We start from the raw sequence: 17,987 nt of genomic DNA, 5'->3' as shown, positions 1-17,987 counted from the left end.
AACTGGAAAAAAATAACAGAATTGGAGGACTTACACAACTCCATTTTATATTTTAAGACTTCATTTGAGACAAAAAAGAGAGAGATAACGAGTGAGATAGCACAAGCAGGGAAGAAGCAGACTCCCCGATAAGCAGGGAGACCCACCCAGGGCTGGATCCCAGGACCCCAGGATCATGACCTGAGTTGAAGGCAGATGGTTAACCCACGGAGCCACCAGGTACCCCATATTTTTAAGAAGATTTTATTTATTTATTCATGACAGACACAGAGAGAGAGGCAGAGACACAGGCAGAGGGAGAAGCAGGCTCCATGTAGGGAGCCTGACGTGGGACTCCATCCTGTGTCTCCAGGATCACGCTCTGGGCTGAAGGCAGTGCTAAACCATTGGGCCACTGGGGCTGCCCACCAGGTACCCCATATTATCCAATTTTAAAACTTACCATAAAGTCATAGTAATCATACTATGGGGTTATAGTATGGGCACACAGATTAATGAAATGTAACTAAAAGTTCAAAATAAATTCTTACACTTAATATCAATTGATTTGCAAGGAAGGTACCAAGATAACTCAATGAATAAGGAACTAAGTTCCTTTCTAAAAATAGTTTTTATTTTGTGGATATCCAATTGTCTCAGTTCCATATTTGAAAATATTGTTTTTTTCTGCTAGTCTGTAATTATTTAAAAATTAAAAAAAAAGAAAAAAACATTATTTAAGATTTTAAGACTTTGCTCCTCCTTTACTACTCACAGATGTCTGAGGCCAGGAACTGTGGGACATGTTCATGTCTCAATTATACCCTCTGGCTCTGTATCTCATTTCACAATGCTATGCTAGGGAGTTGCCATAGTGACATTAAGCAGAGAACTATCACAACTTGTTTATATGCTGTTGGGAAAAGGAGAAGAGACTATTACTGCTGTGGGAGAAAGACGATTGCAGGAGCAGGCTTTGAGCATGTGAGGGAGATGGGATCCAATGTATAAATGAAAGAATTGTTACAAGACAGGAGCGCACACAGGTCCCTGGGCCACTCTGATGGAGGGGAAGACAGTGAATAGCAAAAGATGGAGGAACATCAGAAGATATGGTGATGGGAAAGATGAAGTCATTGCTTTTTGTTTTTTGTTTTGTCTTGTTTTTGTTTTGTTTCTCTCTCTTTTTTGTTGTTGTTGTCTTTTTGTTCAATGAAAGAAGAGGTAGTCACCAACTCTGTGTTGATGGCAATTAAAAAAAAATGTGTGAATGTGTCTTCCTAGAGAATAGAACAAACAATTGGCTGTAGAAAGGTAGAAAGATTATGCAGCACTGGTGGATTACTTAAGGTTTGCTGTCATAAATATAAAGCACACCCCACTCAGCACAATTGTATTAAATATAATGCCTATGAAGCAGATGGGATTTGTGTAACTGGGTCTGTGGTTTTGCCACTCCAGCATGATGGAAGGAAAGGGGAGCAAAGAAATCAAGGGTGTGTGCAAGGAGTGGTCATTTTATGGGTTATGGAATCCAAGCTTAATAACAGAGGAAATAAGAAAGAGGTAAACATTAAAAAGGTTGTTGAAACAGGAGAAACAACATTTATTGCTTGAAAAAAAAATCATCCCATTGAAATCATTAAACATTCTGAAGGAAATAAAACATTTTTTAAAATGCAAAACTGTGCTCACAATATGTAGAGTTAACCCACAGAAGCCAGAAGTGAAAAGTGAACTGAACCAAAATGATATGATAGAATGAAGCCGGGATATACTATGAATACTTCACACCTAAAGTTTTAGTTTCAATGCCCATATTTGGAAAGGGGAGACAAATTATGGTAGAGAATGAAACTTAGACTACCACATGAAATTTAGAAACTTTCAGTGTCTATATCCTCAGTGAAAAAGTCAATTGGCAAAGTAAATAAATAAATAAATAATTTTAAGTGATAAAATAATAAATATCTGATCTCTGCTGAGATTGAAAAATATAGAATTATAATTTATAGCCAGCTAAATGATCTTTCAAGGTCAAGGATAACATAGACATTTTTCATATGAACAAAAGCAAAGATGTTTGTTATTTACTTCAAGAACACAGAAAACAAACCCAGAGAAAATATGAAGTCCTAGAAGGAATGGTGATTAAAGAATCAAATGTAGCATAAATACAAACAAAAATTGCTATATACAGCAAAAATAATAACATCCAAAGAAAGGATGCAGTTAAAACTTGATACAATTAAAATGTTTAAAAGCAATTAACATGCACATTGAACATGGAATTAAAGTGCTTCTTATTTCTTTAGAAAAAGAGTAGAGACATTGATTAAATTTTGATTTAAAAAATTTGATTTTAGTAAACGAAATGTGTTATTGTTAAAATTTCAAGACTGAGTACAGACAATACAGCACTGAAGCATTTAATATGAAAGCAAGAAGAGATGAAGTGCATAAGAAAATAGAACAGAGAAAGCACAAAAGGGGATAGATATAATTCCAAATATATTAGTAATAATAAATGTAAATGGACCAAACTCCTCAGGTAAATTGAGATACACAGTTGCCCATTAAACATATTAGGGGTTAGGGCACCAACCCCTCTTGCAGTTGAAATCCAAGTTTAACTTTTGACTCCCTCAAAATGTTAAGTATGAATAGTGCACTGTTGACTGGAAGCCTTACTGATTACATAGTTAATAAACCTCTATTTTATATGTTACTTGTATTATAGACTGTATTCTTACAATAAGGTAAGCTAGAGAAAAGAAAATACTATTTAAAAAATTATAAGGAAGAGGAAATACATTTATTGTATTATACTGTATTTATATAAAAAAATCTGTAGGTGGACATGTGCAGGTCAAACCTGTGTTGTTCAAAGGTCAACTGCATATTGGGAAAAAATATAGCTATATGTCATTTCTAAGATAACCTTTTAAGATAAAAACAGAAGTTTTGAAAAGAGAAAGACTGAACAAAGATATATATGAATATATATAGATATATAAATATAGATAAATATTAACTAAAAGAAATTGTAGCAGCTACATTAATATCAGACAATATAGTTATTAAAATGAAAAGGATTATCAGGGGTGCCTGGAAGGCTTAGTCCCTTAAGTGACTGACTCTTGGTTTCAGCTCAGACCATGATCTCAGGTTCATGGGACTGAGCCCCATGTGGAGCCCTGCATTGGGCTCCACTCTGCGTTGGGCTCCGCCCACTTAACAGGAAGTCTGCTTAGGATTCTCTCTCTCTCCCTCTGCCCCTCCCCCACTCTGTCTCTAAAATAAATAAATCTTTAAGAAAAAAAAAATAAAATGAAATGAATTATCAGGGAAAAGAAGATTACTACCTATTGGTGTGGTTCCTGAAAGTGATAATGGACTATCCGTGAAGAGAAAAACTATGTTTGGCAAACATTTCAGGTGAAGTCTTTAGAGATATAGCAGCCATCCACTATACTGCTTGTTGGTAAGCATATCAGAGAAGTTGAAGTTTTGAGAGAATGTGTCCACATAGCTGTCTTTGCAGCCCATGATTCAGAGTGGGCAAGGAAAAGGAAGCTATACATAAGGCTACATAAGCTATACATATACATATACATAAGCTATACATAAGCTATACATAAGTCTTACATAAGGCTATATGTAAAGCAGAATATAAGCATATTTCAATCTGATTACAACTGAAAAAATTCATTTATGAGACTTAAGTAGAAATAACATTATAGTTTTAAATGTTTATTTACCTTAGGCTTGCAAAATGACAAAATTAAAGCAAGAAGAAACATTTTCAGGGAAGTGAAAGTCAGATTTCCTAAGTGAATTTTTCTATAAACAGGATGAAATAAATTAATAGAGCTCATTTACTGAGGTTGCTCAGGAACATGAATCTCATGTTTTGGAATGCTATTATAATGATAATACTGGATACTCTTTCCTTGAGGCATTTTTGAGTGCCACTTTTTGGTGTGAAAGAGCCTCCAGATATCACAAGAAAATAATGATTTGCCCTGGATATTTTTACATTTACTTTTCTCCTTGAATTAGTAGAAAAATATAAGCATCCTTTGAAACATGTTGTTTCTAATTTCTAATCTTAAAATAATTGTTGTTCAATGTGAAGTCATTAGAAAGGGAATAGTGAGGGGTGCCTGAATGGCTCCATGGGTTAAGCGGATGACTTTGGCTCATATCATGATCTCAGGATCCTGGGATCAAGTCCCTTGTCAGGCTCAATGCTCAGTGGGAAGTTTTCTTATCCATCTGCTCCTTCCCCTTCTCATATTCTCTCTCTTTCAAATAAATAAGTAAAATCTTAAAAAGCAAGAAATGGAGTGGCAAATATATATTTAAATTTTATCGCATGAGAAATTAGATGTTTGTTTACTTTTCTCCGAAAATAAAATAAAATAAATGGATACCAAAAATAATCTAAAATGTAATTGTCCCAAACTTTACTTTGCTTCAAGTATCAAGTTTTCTTCAACATATAAAAATTAGAGTCTGATTTTTTTCTGAATGTTGACAATAGTAAAATAGAGTTAAAAAGCAAAATGAATTTATGAGAAGGTAGGCAGTTTTCAGGTCAGTTTCTTTATGTGTTAAATCAGCAGTGGTCTTTAATAATTACAAAATGAGTCCGAATAATATTTGCTATATTATATGATATTAGTTTTAACTGCAGTGATCTTCATGGCTTATCATCCACGAAAGTAACAAAGAATCACATATGGGAACCATCATAGCTTAAAGTATATATAAAAAAAAAAAAATCCAGTCATTCAACTTTTTTTTTTCAGTCATTCAACTTATGTGAACATAGCTCAAAAGGAAATATTAGTTTCCTTTTCTTGAGATGGGAGGAGTTATTATTTATATTTAGGGACATAGTTATTTTTTCTCTGGTTTTTCAGTGAAGTATTAAAAACCAAATGTTCAGATAAATATTTCTCAGCTTAGCCAATGCAATTATTAAACAGATATTTTACCTACTTTATTAAGACTTTTTATAAAAAAAAATACATATTCTTATTAAGCACTGTTTGTGACTATTTTTTTAAAGATGTATTTATTTGAGAGAGAGTGAGAGAGCACAAGCAGGGGGGAGGGGCAGAAGGAGAAGGAAAAGCAGACTTTCCCCTGAGCAGGGAGCCTGATATGGGCTCCCTCCCAGAACCCTGGGATCATGACCTGAGCCACAGATGCTTAACTGAATGACCACCCAGGAACTCTAGTTTGTGACTTTATTAGCTGAAAAAACCTTTATTGACTTTACTAATTGAAAAAAAAACCACAATGTCACATTTTTAGTGTTTTGACACAATATAACACTCTCAAAAATCTATATTGTACTTACTACCATTTGTCTTTTTTATAACAAGTCCAGAAATTTTCTTCTTCATTGAAACAAATAACTCTAAAGTTTATATTCTCTAAAATGACTTTGCTAATTAGAAAAAAAGCATTTTCCAGAATAATACTTTTGAAACATTAACACATGTTGCTTTTACTCCCTTGGTTTTGTCCATGGGAAATTATAATAAGGATTGATGTAGATTAACGAAAAAAAAAAAAAAACGTTCTGGCTTTATTTTATTCAAAAAGTCTGTTTTGGGACTTTTTTTTTCCATTTAAGATAGAGAAAGTCCCAAGAGACAATTGCTCACATCCTAAAATGCAAAACGAGATAATCCACAAAATAAGACATGTTGCTAAATTATCAGCTAGTTTAGGATGCAAAGAAAGCTAATTGAGCTGATATCCAGAAAGCAATCAACTCTTTCTTAAAAAGAGAGGCCAATAGCTTAAATCATCTTTAGACATGCAACAATAAAATCAGAGAAGTCAATCATAAGAGAGAGTAAGGAGAAACTAGTAGAACTTCTAACAGAAGTATAAGGACCATATTGAGAGACTGAAATTCCTGGAAGTTCCAGATACAAAGGAGTCATGAACCCAACACCCATGTTCTCTTAAGGTCAAACAAATAGAATTTGTTTTTCAAATATTGGAAATAGAGTGGGGAAATAAAACATTGCTCCATGAGATACACAAGATATTTCACAAGGGAAATATAACAGCCTGCAGAAAGAAGAGGAAAGGCAAGAAATCTGAAAAAAATCTTTCAAACTACACTAATTCTCACAGAATGCAAAGCAGCATTTCAAAAATGTCATTTGAAATCTGTGGTTGTGATGAAGGGACTCCATTTGTGAAAGATTTTGGGTACATAGAATTAAAATATAGGACAAGAAAAACATAAGTATAGGAAAGGAAATGTAATAAACTTATAAAAGTCTTACAATGGTTGTGAGATAATATAAAAATAGTATATAATTTGAAGTATAAAATACAATATATAATATATGGTACATTATACATATGACTCTATATAATACAGAATATATTATTTGAACTCTAAATAGTATATTATTTGAAGGTAATCTGTTATAAGTTAAAAGTATATATTGTGGGCAGCCCAGGTGGCTCAGCAGTTTAGCGCCACCTTTGGTCCAGGGCATGATCCTAGAGACCCAGGATCGAGTCCCACATCAGGCTCCCTGCATGGAGCCTGCTTCTCCCTTTGTCTGTGTCTCTACACTCTCTCTTTCTCTATGTGGGTCTCTCACAAAAAAATAAATAAAATCTTTAAAATATATATATAGTAATCATAGAGCTACACATAAATAACATTAAGAGATGTATCTAAAAGTCAACATGATGGGGCAGCCCGGGTGGCTCAGCAGTTTAGCACCACTTTTGGCCCAGGGTGTGATCCTGGAGACCCAGGATCGACTCCTACATCCAGCTCCCTGCATGGGGCCTGCTTCTCCCTCTGCCTCTCTCTGTGTCTCTCATGAGTAAATTTAATAAATCAATCAATCAATCAATAAATAAATAAATAAATAAATATCATCATGACACATAAAACGGAATACAAAAAAATTCCTTGAGTCACCTAAACGATTCTAGGAAAGGAAGTATAAAGAAAGAAAGAAGAAACGGAATTTTAAAAGAAAAGTTAGAAACAATGATAACAATTACATTAATTATAAATGGGCTAAACAGTTTAATTAAAAGGTAGAGATTTCTATGCTTAATAAAAACACAAAACCAAGCATGTAATATTTACAAGAAAAATATTTAGATTTAGGTTGTGGTAGACAGACTCCTAAAGTAGTCCTATGATTCTTGTCCCCCCGGTCTTACACCCTGTGTGAACCCTTTTCTTTGAATATGTGTGTGATTTGCTATGTACATTAAATAAATAAATAAATAAATAAATAAATAAATAAACTATGTACATGTATAACTTCGATAAAATATTGCATTAATATATCAGTATAATATGAATTTACAAATTAAGTAATTTTGAAGGACTGTATTAGTGACATATAAGAATATATAAATACATATACATATCTCCTTAAATAAAACACCTGAGTAATTTAAAACTTAATATTAGTAATTAGTAATTAACATTAAAATTTAATTGCAGTAATTGAGATTTTCTGTGTATGTGTGTAAATTTCAGATTTTTAATGATGGACACAAATCATCTTTTTTTAAGTTAGAGGAAATACCCAATAAGGTTATTTTTAAAAGAAGAAATAATCAGAATAGAAATGAAGATAATATTAACAGGATAGAAAACTTTTTTCAGAGTTTACACATTTCTAAATATCCCTTAAGCACATACACATACACACACACCACTGTGGTTAAGAATCAATTTCTGTTTTTAGGGGAAAAAAGGTGACCAATGTAATCCTTAGCAGAACCACTGACAGGTAGTTCAATGTTAAAAGGGCTGATAGTGGGATCCCTGGGTGGCGCAGCGGTTTAGCGCCTGCCTTTGGCCCAGGGCACAATCCTGGAGATCCGGGATCGAGTCCCATGTCGGGCTCCAGGTGCATGGAGTCTGCTTCTCCCTCTGCCTGTGTCTCTGCCTCTCTCTCTCTCTCTCTGTGATAACTATCATAAATAAATAAAAATTTAAAAATAAATAAATAAATAAAAGGGCTGATAGTACTCAGAGACAAAGCACAGTATCCATGTCACTATCACACCACAAGACCACACAAGGAGACTCATGGATATGTCCCTTCAGCCTAGTGAAAAAAAAAAAAAAGTCTGAGAAAGGCAAGGGAACTCAGAACTCAGCATATATGGCAAATAGCTTCTGGGAGTTCAGATGCAAGTATGCACGCTCCTATTCATATCACACTGAGAGCTGTCAATAATCTTAATCGAATTCTCAGTTATCAGAGATTTTTTTGTTCATTCCTGATTTTCTTGAAAACCAAGAGCAAGTGACCCCACAAGCATCCAATAAGCAAAGCTCTGACTTAATTATGAAGGAGAAAAAAATTAAAGAGATATTTTCAAGCTGCTAACACACAGTTACCGAGCTTCCTACAACGACAACAAATGTTCATCATTGAAGTTGTTTTTGTTACTATATTTTCTCCCTGGAGGGATTCAAGGTTATAAAACTAAGTATATTTAACAGTAGATGTCTCTGAGAATGGAATTAAAGGTAGGTGCCATGAGATTTGAGAGGAGGGGGGACAGCAGTTACCCAAAGTGGGATTAAAAAAGCCAGAAGACACTAACTATTGTCAAGAATAGCCTGTTTTTGTGTCAAAAATAAAATGGTTCTTGGGTGTCTGGTTTAAAAATAACTCTATGAAAAAAAATATTAAAAAAATAAAAAATAAAAATAAATCTATGATCAATACTCTTTCTGATAATCTTTTTATTTCTTTCAAACCAAAAAAAGCATTTGATCACTCTGTAACTAAAGTTAAATAAGTTTTTCAGCAATGTAAACTAGAAACAGTCTTTATTTTTTTTCCATTTGTTCCCTCCAAAGATGTGATTCTGAGGGGAGAGCAAGAAATTGGTTTTTGTCTCATTTTCATGAAACATTTTTATTGAGTAAAATTAACTCAAAAAGATGTCAAACAGTGACTCTGACTGCAACCCTGAGTTAAATGAACATGTTGTACGCTTGACATCTAACACCAAATTCCACTAGTCCTCACACCATTCTCCGTTTAAAAAGACAACATCTGACTGTTTCTTGGAGTGATGGCAAATTCCACTTGGACACCTGCATGCCAGATGTGTGTAGCTACACATGCACGCTGCTATCCTGCCTGCAATATTTACCACCACAAACTGCTTTTCCCCTTTGGCTGAATTGAGAAGGAGAGCCATCAGAAAGCACCACAGCTCTTCAACATTTTTTCTCATTACTCTTTTATCTGGTCATTCACATGTTTTCAGTTTTCCTTCTAACTCTATTTTTACATAACAGCTCTTATTCCAAATCCACAAGTCATCTCTTTTTCCCCTGTTTAAAAAAATATTGAGAGCTGGGGATTAATTGTGGCATTCTAAATTTATTTTTATTTTAAAAACGTAGGCAGTGACAAATGGAGGAGTATTCTGCTTCATTTTTCTTGTTGGGTCAAGCATCGGCAAAAGAACAAATAGATTTTTGAAGTTTTAATGAATCTACTCCAGATCTATTGAAAGTATTAGCCCATGCCTATTTTTAAACATTATTTAGTAGAAATAATCAGTTTTTCATGTTAAACGAGGGGTTGTTCTTTCTCATAGGTCTGTGCTTCAGGCTGGAAGGGAAAGTCACGCAGCAGATGGACATTAAAAGTGGAAAGATCAAAGGGCAACATCACTGGAACTCAAGGTCTAGGAGTGGAGGGCCAGGTGGACTCCAGAAGGATAAAGTTAATATGATATTTTTCTGCTACCAGCAGGCAGGAAGACCAGAGCAAACACAGCTACATGTGCAGAAATCCTCTATCAGCTGTTGGTAATTTGCTTGGATTATCCCAAATGGCTTGCTTAAATCCATCTCATATAATATTACCATGCAAATCCATGACAGTCCTTGTACCAAATCGATGTGTTAAGTTTGAAAATGAGCTGTGAATCACATGTCAAAGGTATTTAGGTAGTACTGCTTAGATAAGTCCCTTACCGGGTTGGGTTGCCAAGGACTAATTTTAGCACTATGTAATTCCATGGGTTTCATTTTCAATATAAAATATTAAATTTGTTATTACTGCAATAATAATAAAAGCATTTATTGAACACAGTGGTGGGCACTTCACATGTATTATGTCACTTCATATTCACAGAAGTCTTACATGGTAGGTAGTGATGCTTTACCCATTTTGAAGATAAGAGAGGAAAAAAGACTGAGAGGTCAAATAATTTCTTATAAGTAGGAAACTGTGATATGGAAACCCAGGTCATATGACTTGGAAATCCTGCAACCACACTTGAAGGATTTGGATTGGTACTGCCGTTCAGTGAGATTTGCATGAGATTTGTCTGACTAGTTAGTAGCAAGTCTTGCTTCTTAGTGATTAATAGATATAAATTTCATCAAAGTTATATTTTACCCAAGTAAGAGAGTAGATCATGTCCCAGATTTCTGAATGAACCTATTTTTTCTTCACTCTAATATCAATAATATCCTGTTGGATTTAAGTTCTGATCTCCTGCTATCCTGGTATAGAGCCACTAAACCATTTAGAAAAGGTCACCAAGTCTTCTCTGAAGTAGGAGATTTAGCTCCAGGAATCTGCACATGTGTGTTCATGATCCATTACTTATCAGAATGATATAGGCAGACAGACTTTGTGCAAGTAAATTCTGAAATATTAATAATAGGAGTACACATTAGAATTTTCTAATCATTTCATTCAATTATTCAACCTTTCTCATGGCTATCTCATTGTCTTTTAAATTCAAGTAGAATCCTTTCTGTGCCAAATGGAATTACCAAACAAAAATATTTTCAGAGGAACAGTAATTCACCAATTACATATTATTATTTTGCCTCTCATGTGATACTTATAAATCTAACATAAAATATGTGCTAAATATGCCAAATAAGCAGATACATTTTGAAACTCATAACTAATCATGAAAAAGAGGAATGATGTATAAGTTAATGTTTTTCCTGACAACTGGTTAGCCAGGCAAATGGAATCCAGAAATAAATGACTTTTATTTTAGATTTGCATTATTATTCCACCCAACACGGAATCCACAGCAGATGGTAATGTGTTACAGCTTCAAACTATTACTGGTCCTCAAGGGTAATAAGACTTTATATCTAGAACAGTGGTTCTCAAGCTATTGCATGCATCAGATTGCTGGGTACACCCCCCAGGGTTTTTGATTTAATTAAGACGGGGATAGGGTCTGAGAGTTCATGTAACTGACAAGTTCCCCAGGGATGCAGTTGCTGCTGGTTCAAGGACCACACCTTGAGAAGCGGTGGTTATGAGTCTTGGGAAAGTCCTTTCTATTATCTAAAGGGGAAATCCCCCCCTGCCTTGGGTCTTCTCTCTCCTCTGATGATTCCCATTGTGTTCATTTTTTATTTTTGTTTGGTTCCATCTGGCATCTTTTTCCTCCTCAAATCTCACTGATGCATCTCTTTTCGTGTTTGGTTTAGGGCCTGGTTTGTCCTTCATTCAGTCCAATCTCTTCCAGCTGCTGATGGCATACTAGTTGGGGAAGGAGGGAAATGCTCACGGTACTCTAATCTCAGAGTAAAATAGCCATGCTCAGACCCTGCCAAATCCAAATTTCTTTTATCATATTCACTCCAAAATATTGTGTTTCAAGAATCAAAGACCTTATTTTATTATTCTAGTCTGTTTGTGCTAGCAGGTTCTCCCTCAAATAAAGTTAGAATGGATTTTCTGTATGGGCAGCTAGTGAGAACTACAGATATGCAGTGGCTCTCTGCTAAATGGGTATGTCCAAAAGTTAGAAAAGAGGACAGCTTTTGTCTTCCTAGATCTACCCTTCTAGGACCCTCCAGGGAGAGTCTACTCATAGAGATCCTTTGGTCTTCCTTAGCTGGAGACCCCTTGTGTTCAATCCCAAAAGTTTTACCAGTTACTGCTTCTTTGTTAACAAAAGGACACACTATTTTTCACCATGCTGCTCTTAACTTAAGCTCTTGGAGTACAGGCATGCTGGTCTTCTTTCACATTCTCAAAATATCTGCTTTATCAGAGGCCTTATACAGGGGCTTTGGGCATGCTCATACCTCTGCCTTGGAACATTCTTACAAACATTCACCTAGTTAACTTAGATTCTTTTTTTTTTTTTTTTTAATTTCAACTCACGCATTCTCACTGAGGTCCCAGACCTGAAACTTTGATCAGAACCCTTTCCTTTGTTCCTTGTACTCTTCCTTTATCACACACACTATGATTTTAAATGATAGATTTCAGTGATAATTTTACTCTTGGCTCCTCCCATTCACTTGTGAAGTCTAGGAAGGCAAGACTCCTATTTTTGCTCATCACCAAACCCCTAGAGCCTAGTGAAGTGCCTAGTAAATAATTAACACTCAACAGATACTAATTTAACTGAAGACATTGTTGATGTCATACCAAGATCTCTTATTATGGGTAGCATGGAAATAGTGATGCATTTTCATACTGTATATTCTCATAAATTTATATAATCTCATAAACCATGCCAATACACATACTGGAGATCTGGGCCAAGTCCACACATGTAGGAAGTTCTTCTCATTCACAAATATGGCAGTTGAGAATGCTCAGAAGAGATTCTCATGAGGAGAATCAATTATGCTTTTATACCTACCTGCTCCACAGTGTCTCTCTAAGACCTATATTATTCTCTTAAGATTTAGGTGAATTCCATTTATTCTATTACTCCTTATTTCTCAATTGAGTTACTGGGTTTGAGCTGTGGATGTAAATTTTATTTCTGCCCCTATTCTTTTTTTTTTTCATTTTATTTATTTATTCCAGAAGGTGTATTTTTTAATTTTTTAAAATTTTATTTAAATTCAATTAATTAAAAAATAATGTATTATTGGTTTCAGAGGTAGAGATCAGTGATTCATCAGTCTTATATAACATCCAGTGCTCATTAATTACATCACATGCCCTCCTTCATGTCCATCACCCAATTACCCTCCCACCCCTCTCTCCTCCAGTGACCCTCCATTTGGTTCCTATGATTAAGAGTCTTTTATGATTTGTCTCTCTCTCTCTGATTTTGTCTTGTTTTATTTTTTTCCCATTCTTATATTAGGGTGTTTATCACCAAAGCTTTCTACTTAATTTTTCCTAGTTTTAATGTTCTAAGTTCTACCTTGTTATTTATCTTTCAGTAGTATTTCTGTTGATAATTTACTCTTCTTTTTCTTTGTCTTCTACTTAGCAAGCATGCATCCTTCAACTAAATAGCCTTTCTCAAGAATCTTTTCTTTCCATGAGGAACACAAAGCAATATTTAAATTCCAGGGACCTAAGACAATGCTTCTAAAGTTGGTAAAAATCCAACAATATGGTTAGGTCATAATGCAGAGCAAAACCTCTCAGATCAAACAGATATACCAATGCTTCCAAGTTGCAAGGAATAATTACTTGATCCTTATGAAAAACTCCCTTTGGAGGCACCTGGGTGGCTCAGTCAGTTAAGTGTCTATCTTCTGATTTCAGCTCAGGTCATAATTTCAGGGTGGTGAGATTGAGTCCCATATTGGGCTCTGTGCTCAGAGGGGAGTCCTCTTGGAATTCTCTCTCTCTTTCCCTAACCCTCTGTTCCTCTCCTTGCTCTCTGTCTCTCTCTTTCTCTAAAATAAATAAATAAATCTTTAAAAAATTAAAAAATAATTAAACTTAAAAAAGAAAAAAACTCCCTCTGGCCTTTAATAGCCTATGTTTATTAGTTTATAGTGGTTAGGATCTGAGGTAAAGAACATTTTAAATGTGTTTTTATTCATCTTCTGTAATGGTTCTCATGGAATGTGCCCAGGTAATGGCTTCCCTTTCTAAAATCACCAGAGAGAAAGCATTAAAGGATGGACTGTGCTGGAAAACTTCAGTCTTAGAAATGTCTTTATAATCATGGAAAATAGAGAATTTCTGGAACCCCAAACTTAACAATAGTTTTATGCCACTAGGACACAAGTTTCAAAAAACTTTTTTATAAAATGAATAACCATTGTAGGCTGAAAAAATGTTTCCTTAGCCTTCCTGTGTTACTCAACTATACTTATAAGGCTGCTACTGATGAAACGTCCTACTTTAATTGAATGCAGGAATGCTGCTTGTGGTTTCAGAGCGGACACCCAGGACTCCAAGATGGCTTTTCCCATACCAGAGAAGGAAAAGAAGCTCATGGAGGTGAAACTAGGAGAGCTGCCGGGCTGGATACTGATGCGGGATTTTACCCCTAAGGGCATAGCTGGAGCACTTCAAAGAGGTTACTACCGGTATTACAACAAGTATATCAATGTGAAGAAAGGGGGCGTTGCTGGGATTTCTATGGTGCTGGCTGCTTATGTGCTTTTCAACTACTGTCGTTCTTACAAGGAGCTCAAACATGAACGGCTACACAAGTACCACTGAAGAGGGCCCAGTGTGGAAGCACATTTGGCATTCCTGACCATGACTTTTGCCTGGCATCCTTGAATCCTTCCATTGCTTAATTCACAATTAATATCCAATAAAAGTTGACTGGTACTCAAAAAAAAAAAAAAAAAAAAGAGAATGCTTGTAGTTTGATAGTGACCATGCTGTTTAAAATAACATTTATAAAGACTTCACTAAATACAATTCTTAATCTCTTCATCTGTATTTTGTCAACTTACAACGTAATGAAACAAGTAATGAAAAGTTCTCATTATTAATATTTCATCAACGCTGAAATATCTGAATGTCTAAAAGATCTGATGAGCATTTCTCAAAACATGCCCAGATTCACTGATCTGATTAGCAATGAAGCTAAACTTAATACTTCTATGAATTTTGAATGGCAATTCCTGATGGTGCATATTGATAAACATGGTGCTTTTTTTCTTTCCAAATTATATATGTTAAAGAAATTGATTTTTGAAAAGAATTTTCTCTTAGCTCCTTTGTGAGTTTGCATTCCAATGTTCCCATTTTTAAATTTAAAAAAAAAAACTTATACCACTCATCTCTTGAGTTTATTCTTGATGATCTCGTTTTGGAAATTCGTTTGTGGGTCATGGAAATTTGTACCTATAGTTCAGTGAAAGAGATCTCACCTTGATGTGATAGTTCTAATTTCAGAAATATATCTATGGTAAGTTTTAGAAAAAAGTGATACCTTTGGACATCAGCAAATACTTGTAGAAGTGACGTAGATGTTTCAAAATAGATAAATACATTTCATCTCTCTTTTACTAGACTGAGAGAGATAAACCATCATTCTTTATGAAAATCTTGAACAGTTACATGTACAGTGCTTACATGAGATGACTCAGAAAGCAAAATAAATTTCTAAAGTAAGCAGTGTTCTCAGTATAAAAACTGGAAGGTAGTTAATCATTATATTATAATATTATTTCCCCTTGCTAGAGTAGTCATAACTCTCACCTATTCCGTTATCCATACCTCTAATCTAATTCTATCAACCAGATCCCATAAAGCCTACATAAGCCTGTTTGGAGGCAAGAAACTCCATTTACACTCATACTGAACAATTGGACAAGTATAACATCCCCAAGTGCAATAGCTAGATTAGATCAACATCACTGCATTTGCAAAGCCTCTATCAGTGGGATCCTGTGAAAGATAAAGTATGTTGTTTTTTGTTATGAACTCCAGCCATGACTGAAGTAAGCCCTCTAATCATATAAAAATACAATGAGAAGGATCTCACACATGACTCCATTGAGTATCTTGATGCTTTTATTAGTTATCAAATCCACATAATAGGGAATTTCAGCACTTACATCACTCATAGATACTATCTCTTCACCCACACTTTTCCTCTCTGAGTATTCATTCTTCTGTCCAGAGCCTTGGTTGCCTAGTTGGCACCATATGATACCTTTTTTTATTAGCTAAATTGATTAAAGAAGTGATACCAATTCAATAATAATTATTTATAGGCTAATTTGAGACACTAAGTGTCTTTCTTTTTCCTAAGTAATTGGATTAAGAAATAAAGATTAAAACAAATGAATGACATACTAAACCCAAATCAACTTGCAAACCAAAATTGTGGGAGATCAAACACTAAGAATTTTCTAAAAACAAGCATAAAGCAAGGATAAGAATAAAGTGAAAAAATACAGAAAGAGGAAGAGATGAGAGGTCTTTATCTCCAGAGACACAAGGGTAGAGATGTCAAGTTCTAATGACTTTCTAAGACCAATTAGGTCAAGGAATTCCTGAAATTAGATTCTCCTGTATCTTTTCAATAAACCTGATTTTTCTTGAATTTGAGTAGTTTTCTGTCCTTTGTAGGGAACAATTTCTAATCTAATTCTTTGCATTATTTGGTATCTTACCTGTCAAAGCAATAGTCTGAAATAAAGGCATATCCAGATGTCAAACTCCTTAAAAGATCGAAATTTTGAAGAGTATGTTTCACATACATTTTGGAAGTTAATCAAACCTTTATCATGTTAATATTGGCTGTTCCATTTAATAGGTATTTTCCTCTGTACAAAGTTCCAGAAAGTGAGCATATTCTAGGGTAGAAAGGAAAGAAGTCAGTGAGCTCAGGCAAACAATTAGATTTATCCATCATTAGAAATTTATTGAGTACCTATTATGAGCATGGGGAGTATAAGGATATGCGCACCTCAAGTCTATGCTCATGGTCTCTAAGGGTAAAATAAAAACTAAAAACAAGGCAGAGAACTCAATGAAAAATTTTTGATCTTTATTGTTTATCTTGCTGCATCATGATCAACAATACAGACAAAACTGCATATTTTTATAGAAGAGTTTCACAGAGCACCAATCAGAAGAGCATGGCAAAAGGAACTTGAAAAACAATCTAAGGCTCCTCACAACTCTGTTGACTTAAATTGGAAGTAATTATTATTAAGATAACACCTACCTTCTTTTGCTTTATTTTTTGTGCCAAGCAGCTATACTGAATTAAGCACTTTACGTGTGTTATGATCCCTTTAATCTTCATAACAGCCTTTTAAGGGACTACTTTTGAGGAAAAGTCATAATTTGCATTTCCCAGATAAGGTAACTAAGACTTCAATTCCTTGCCCCATAGCACATGACTGCTAAGCCTTAGAGACAGTTTACACTGTCAGTTTTTATAGCCTTTATCTCCTTGTCAATAGAGACAAAGTGGAGTGATCTAGTGGTGTAAAAAAAAAAAAAGGAAACATGGAGAAGACACCATGGAAATGACTGGAATGAGTAGTACTAAGGATGCAGGACCCCAAGTGGATGACGCTTTTCAGTCTGTTCAGGAGAGATGCTGTTCGATTACTGTGATGTTATGGTCTATGACATGAGTTAGTTTTATATAAATATTATCTCAAATTTGGTTAAATAAGAAATAATTATCCAATGGTTATTGTTCTATATCTCAAGTTGATTCAAAGATGTCCTATTAAAAAAAAAAAAGATGTCCTATTTTCAGAAAACAATAGTTAAGTAATAGAATGACATAGTGGAAAAACCAGTGAGCTTCATAGCAATTGCTTCTTACCAGTTACATGAGTATGGAAAAGTTACTTAATGCTTTTTGGCCTTAGTTTCATCATCTGCAAAATAAATACAATAGTGTACTTGATCTTAAAGATAACAGTTCTAAAGGAAGATGGAATTCCATGACAGCCCTTGGCAGGCAGGCCATAGTGCTGGTATGACATTCCACTCCACACCCTTCAGCAAAGTTCCTCATGCACATAAAGACTACATACTGGAAAAAACTAAGGGGAAAATAATATGGGGTAAGCACAGAAATATGAAAAAGTGTGTTCATAGTGTAAAAATCTGGAGAGCATTTTTAAGTAAAGAGATTTGACCCTCTTTCAGTTTCTTCCTTTAGATGTCTCTAAATTTCTTTTTTGAGAAAGAGTGTTTGTACTGGGGTGTCTGAGTGGCTCAGTCAGTTAAGCCTCTGTCTTTGGCTCAGATCATGATCCCAGGGTCCTGGGATCAAGTTCT

The 17,987-nt window shown here is 34.7% G+C and overlaps 1 protein-coding gene across 2 annotated transcripts; it reads left to right on the top strand.

The window, feature by feature from the left end:
* Positions 1 to 14,174: 14,174 nt before the first annotated feature.
* LOC129504413 (ATP synthase subunit f, mitochondrial-like) lies at positions 14,175 to 14,566 on the top strand. Of its 2 annotated transcripts, XM_055317101.1 has the most exons (2): positions 14,175 to 14,295; positions 14,413 to 14,566. In XM_055317101.1, exons 1-2 carry the CDS (start codon positions 14,175 to 14,177, stop codon positions 14,439 to 14,441), a joined length of 150 nt encoding a protein of 49 aa, XP_055173076.1. In that variant the 3' UTR covers positions 14,442 to 14,566. The 2 variants fall into 2 exon arrangements, with proteins under 2 accessions (XP_055173076.1, XP_055173075.1); XM_055317100.1 differs by having other exon boundaries at positions 14,175 to 14,566.
* The last annotated feature ends 3,421 nt before the right edge of the window (positions 14,567 to 17,987 follow it).

The sequence above is a fragment of the Nyctereutes procyonoides genome, unplaced genomic scaffold, assembly GCF_905146905.1.
Source record: "Nyctereutes procyonoides isolate TBG_1078 unplaced genomic scaffold, NYPRO_anot_genome, whole genome shotgun sequence".
In the NCBI taxonomy this organism is placed as follows: Eukaryota; Metazoa; Chordata; class Mammalia; order Carnivora; family Canidae; genus Nyctereutes; species Nyctereutes procyonoides.
This window is presented reverse-complemented; position numbering and strand designations above follow the sequence as displayed.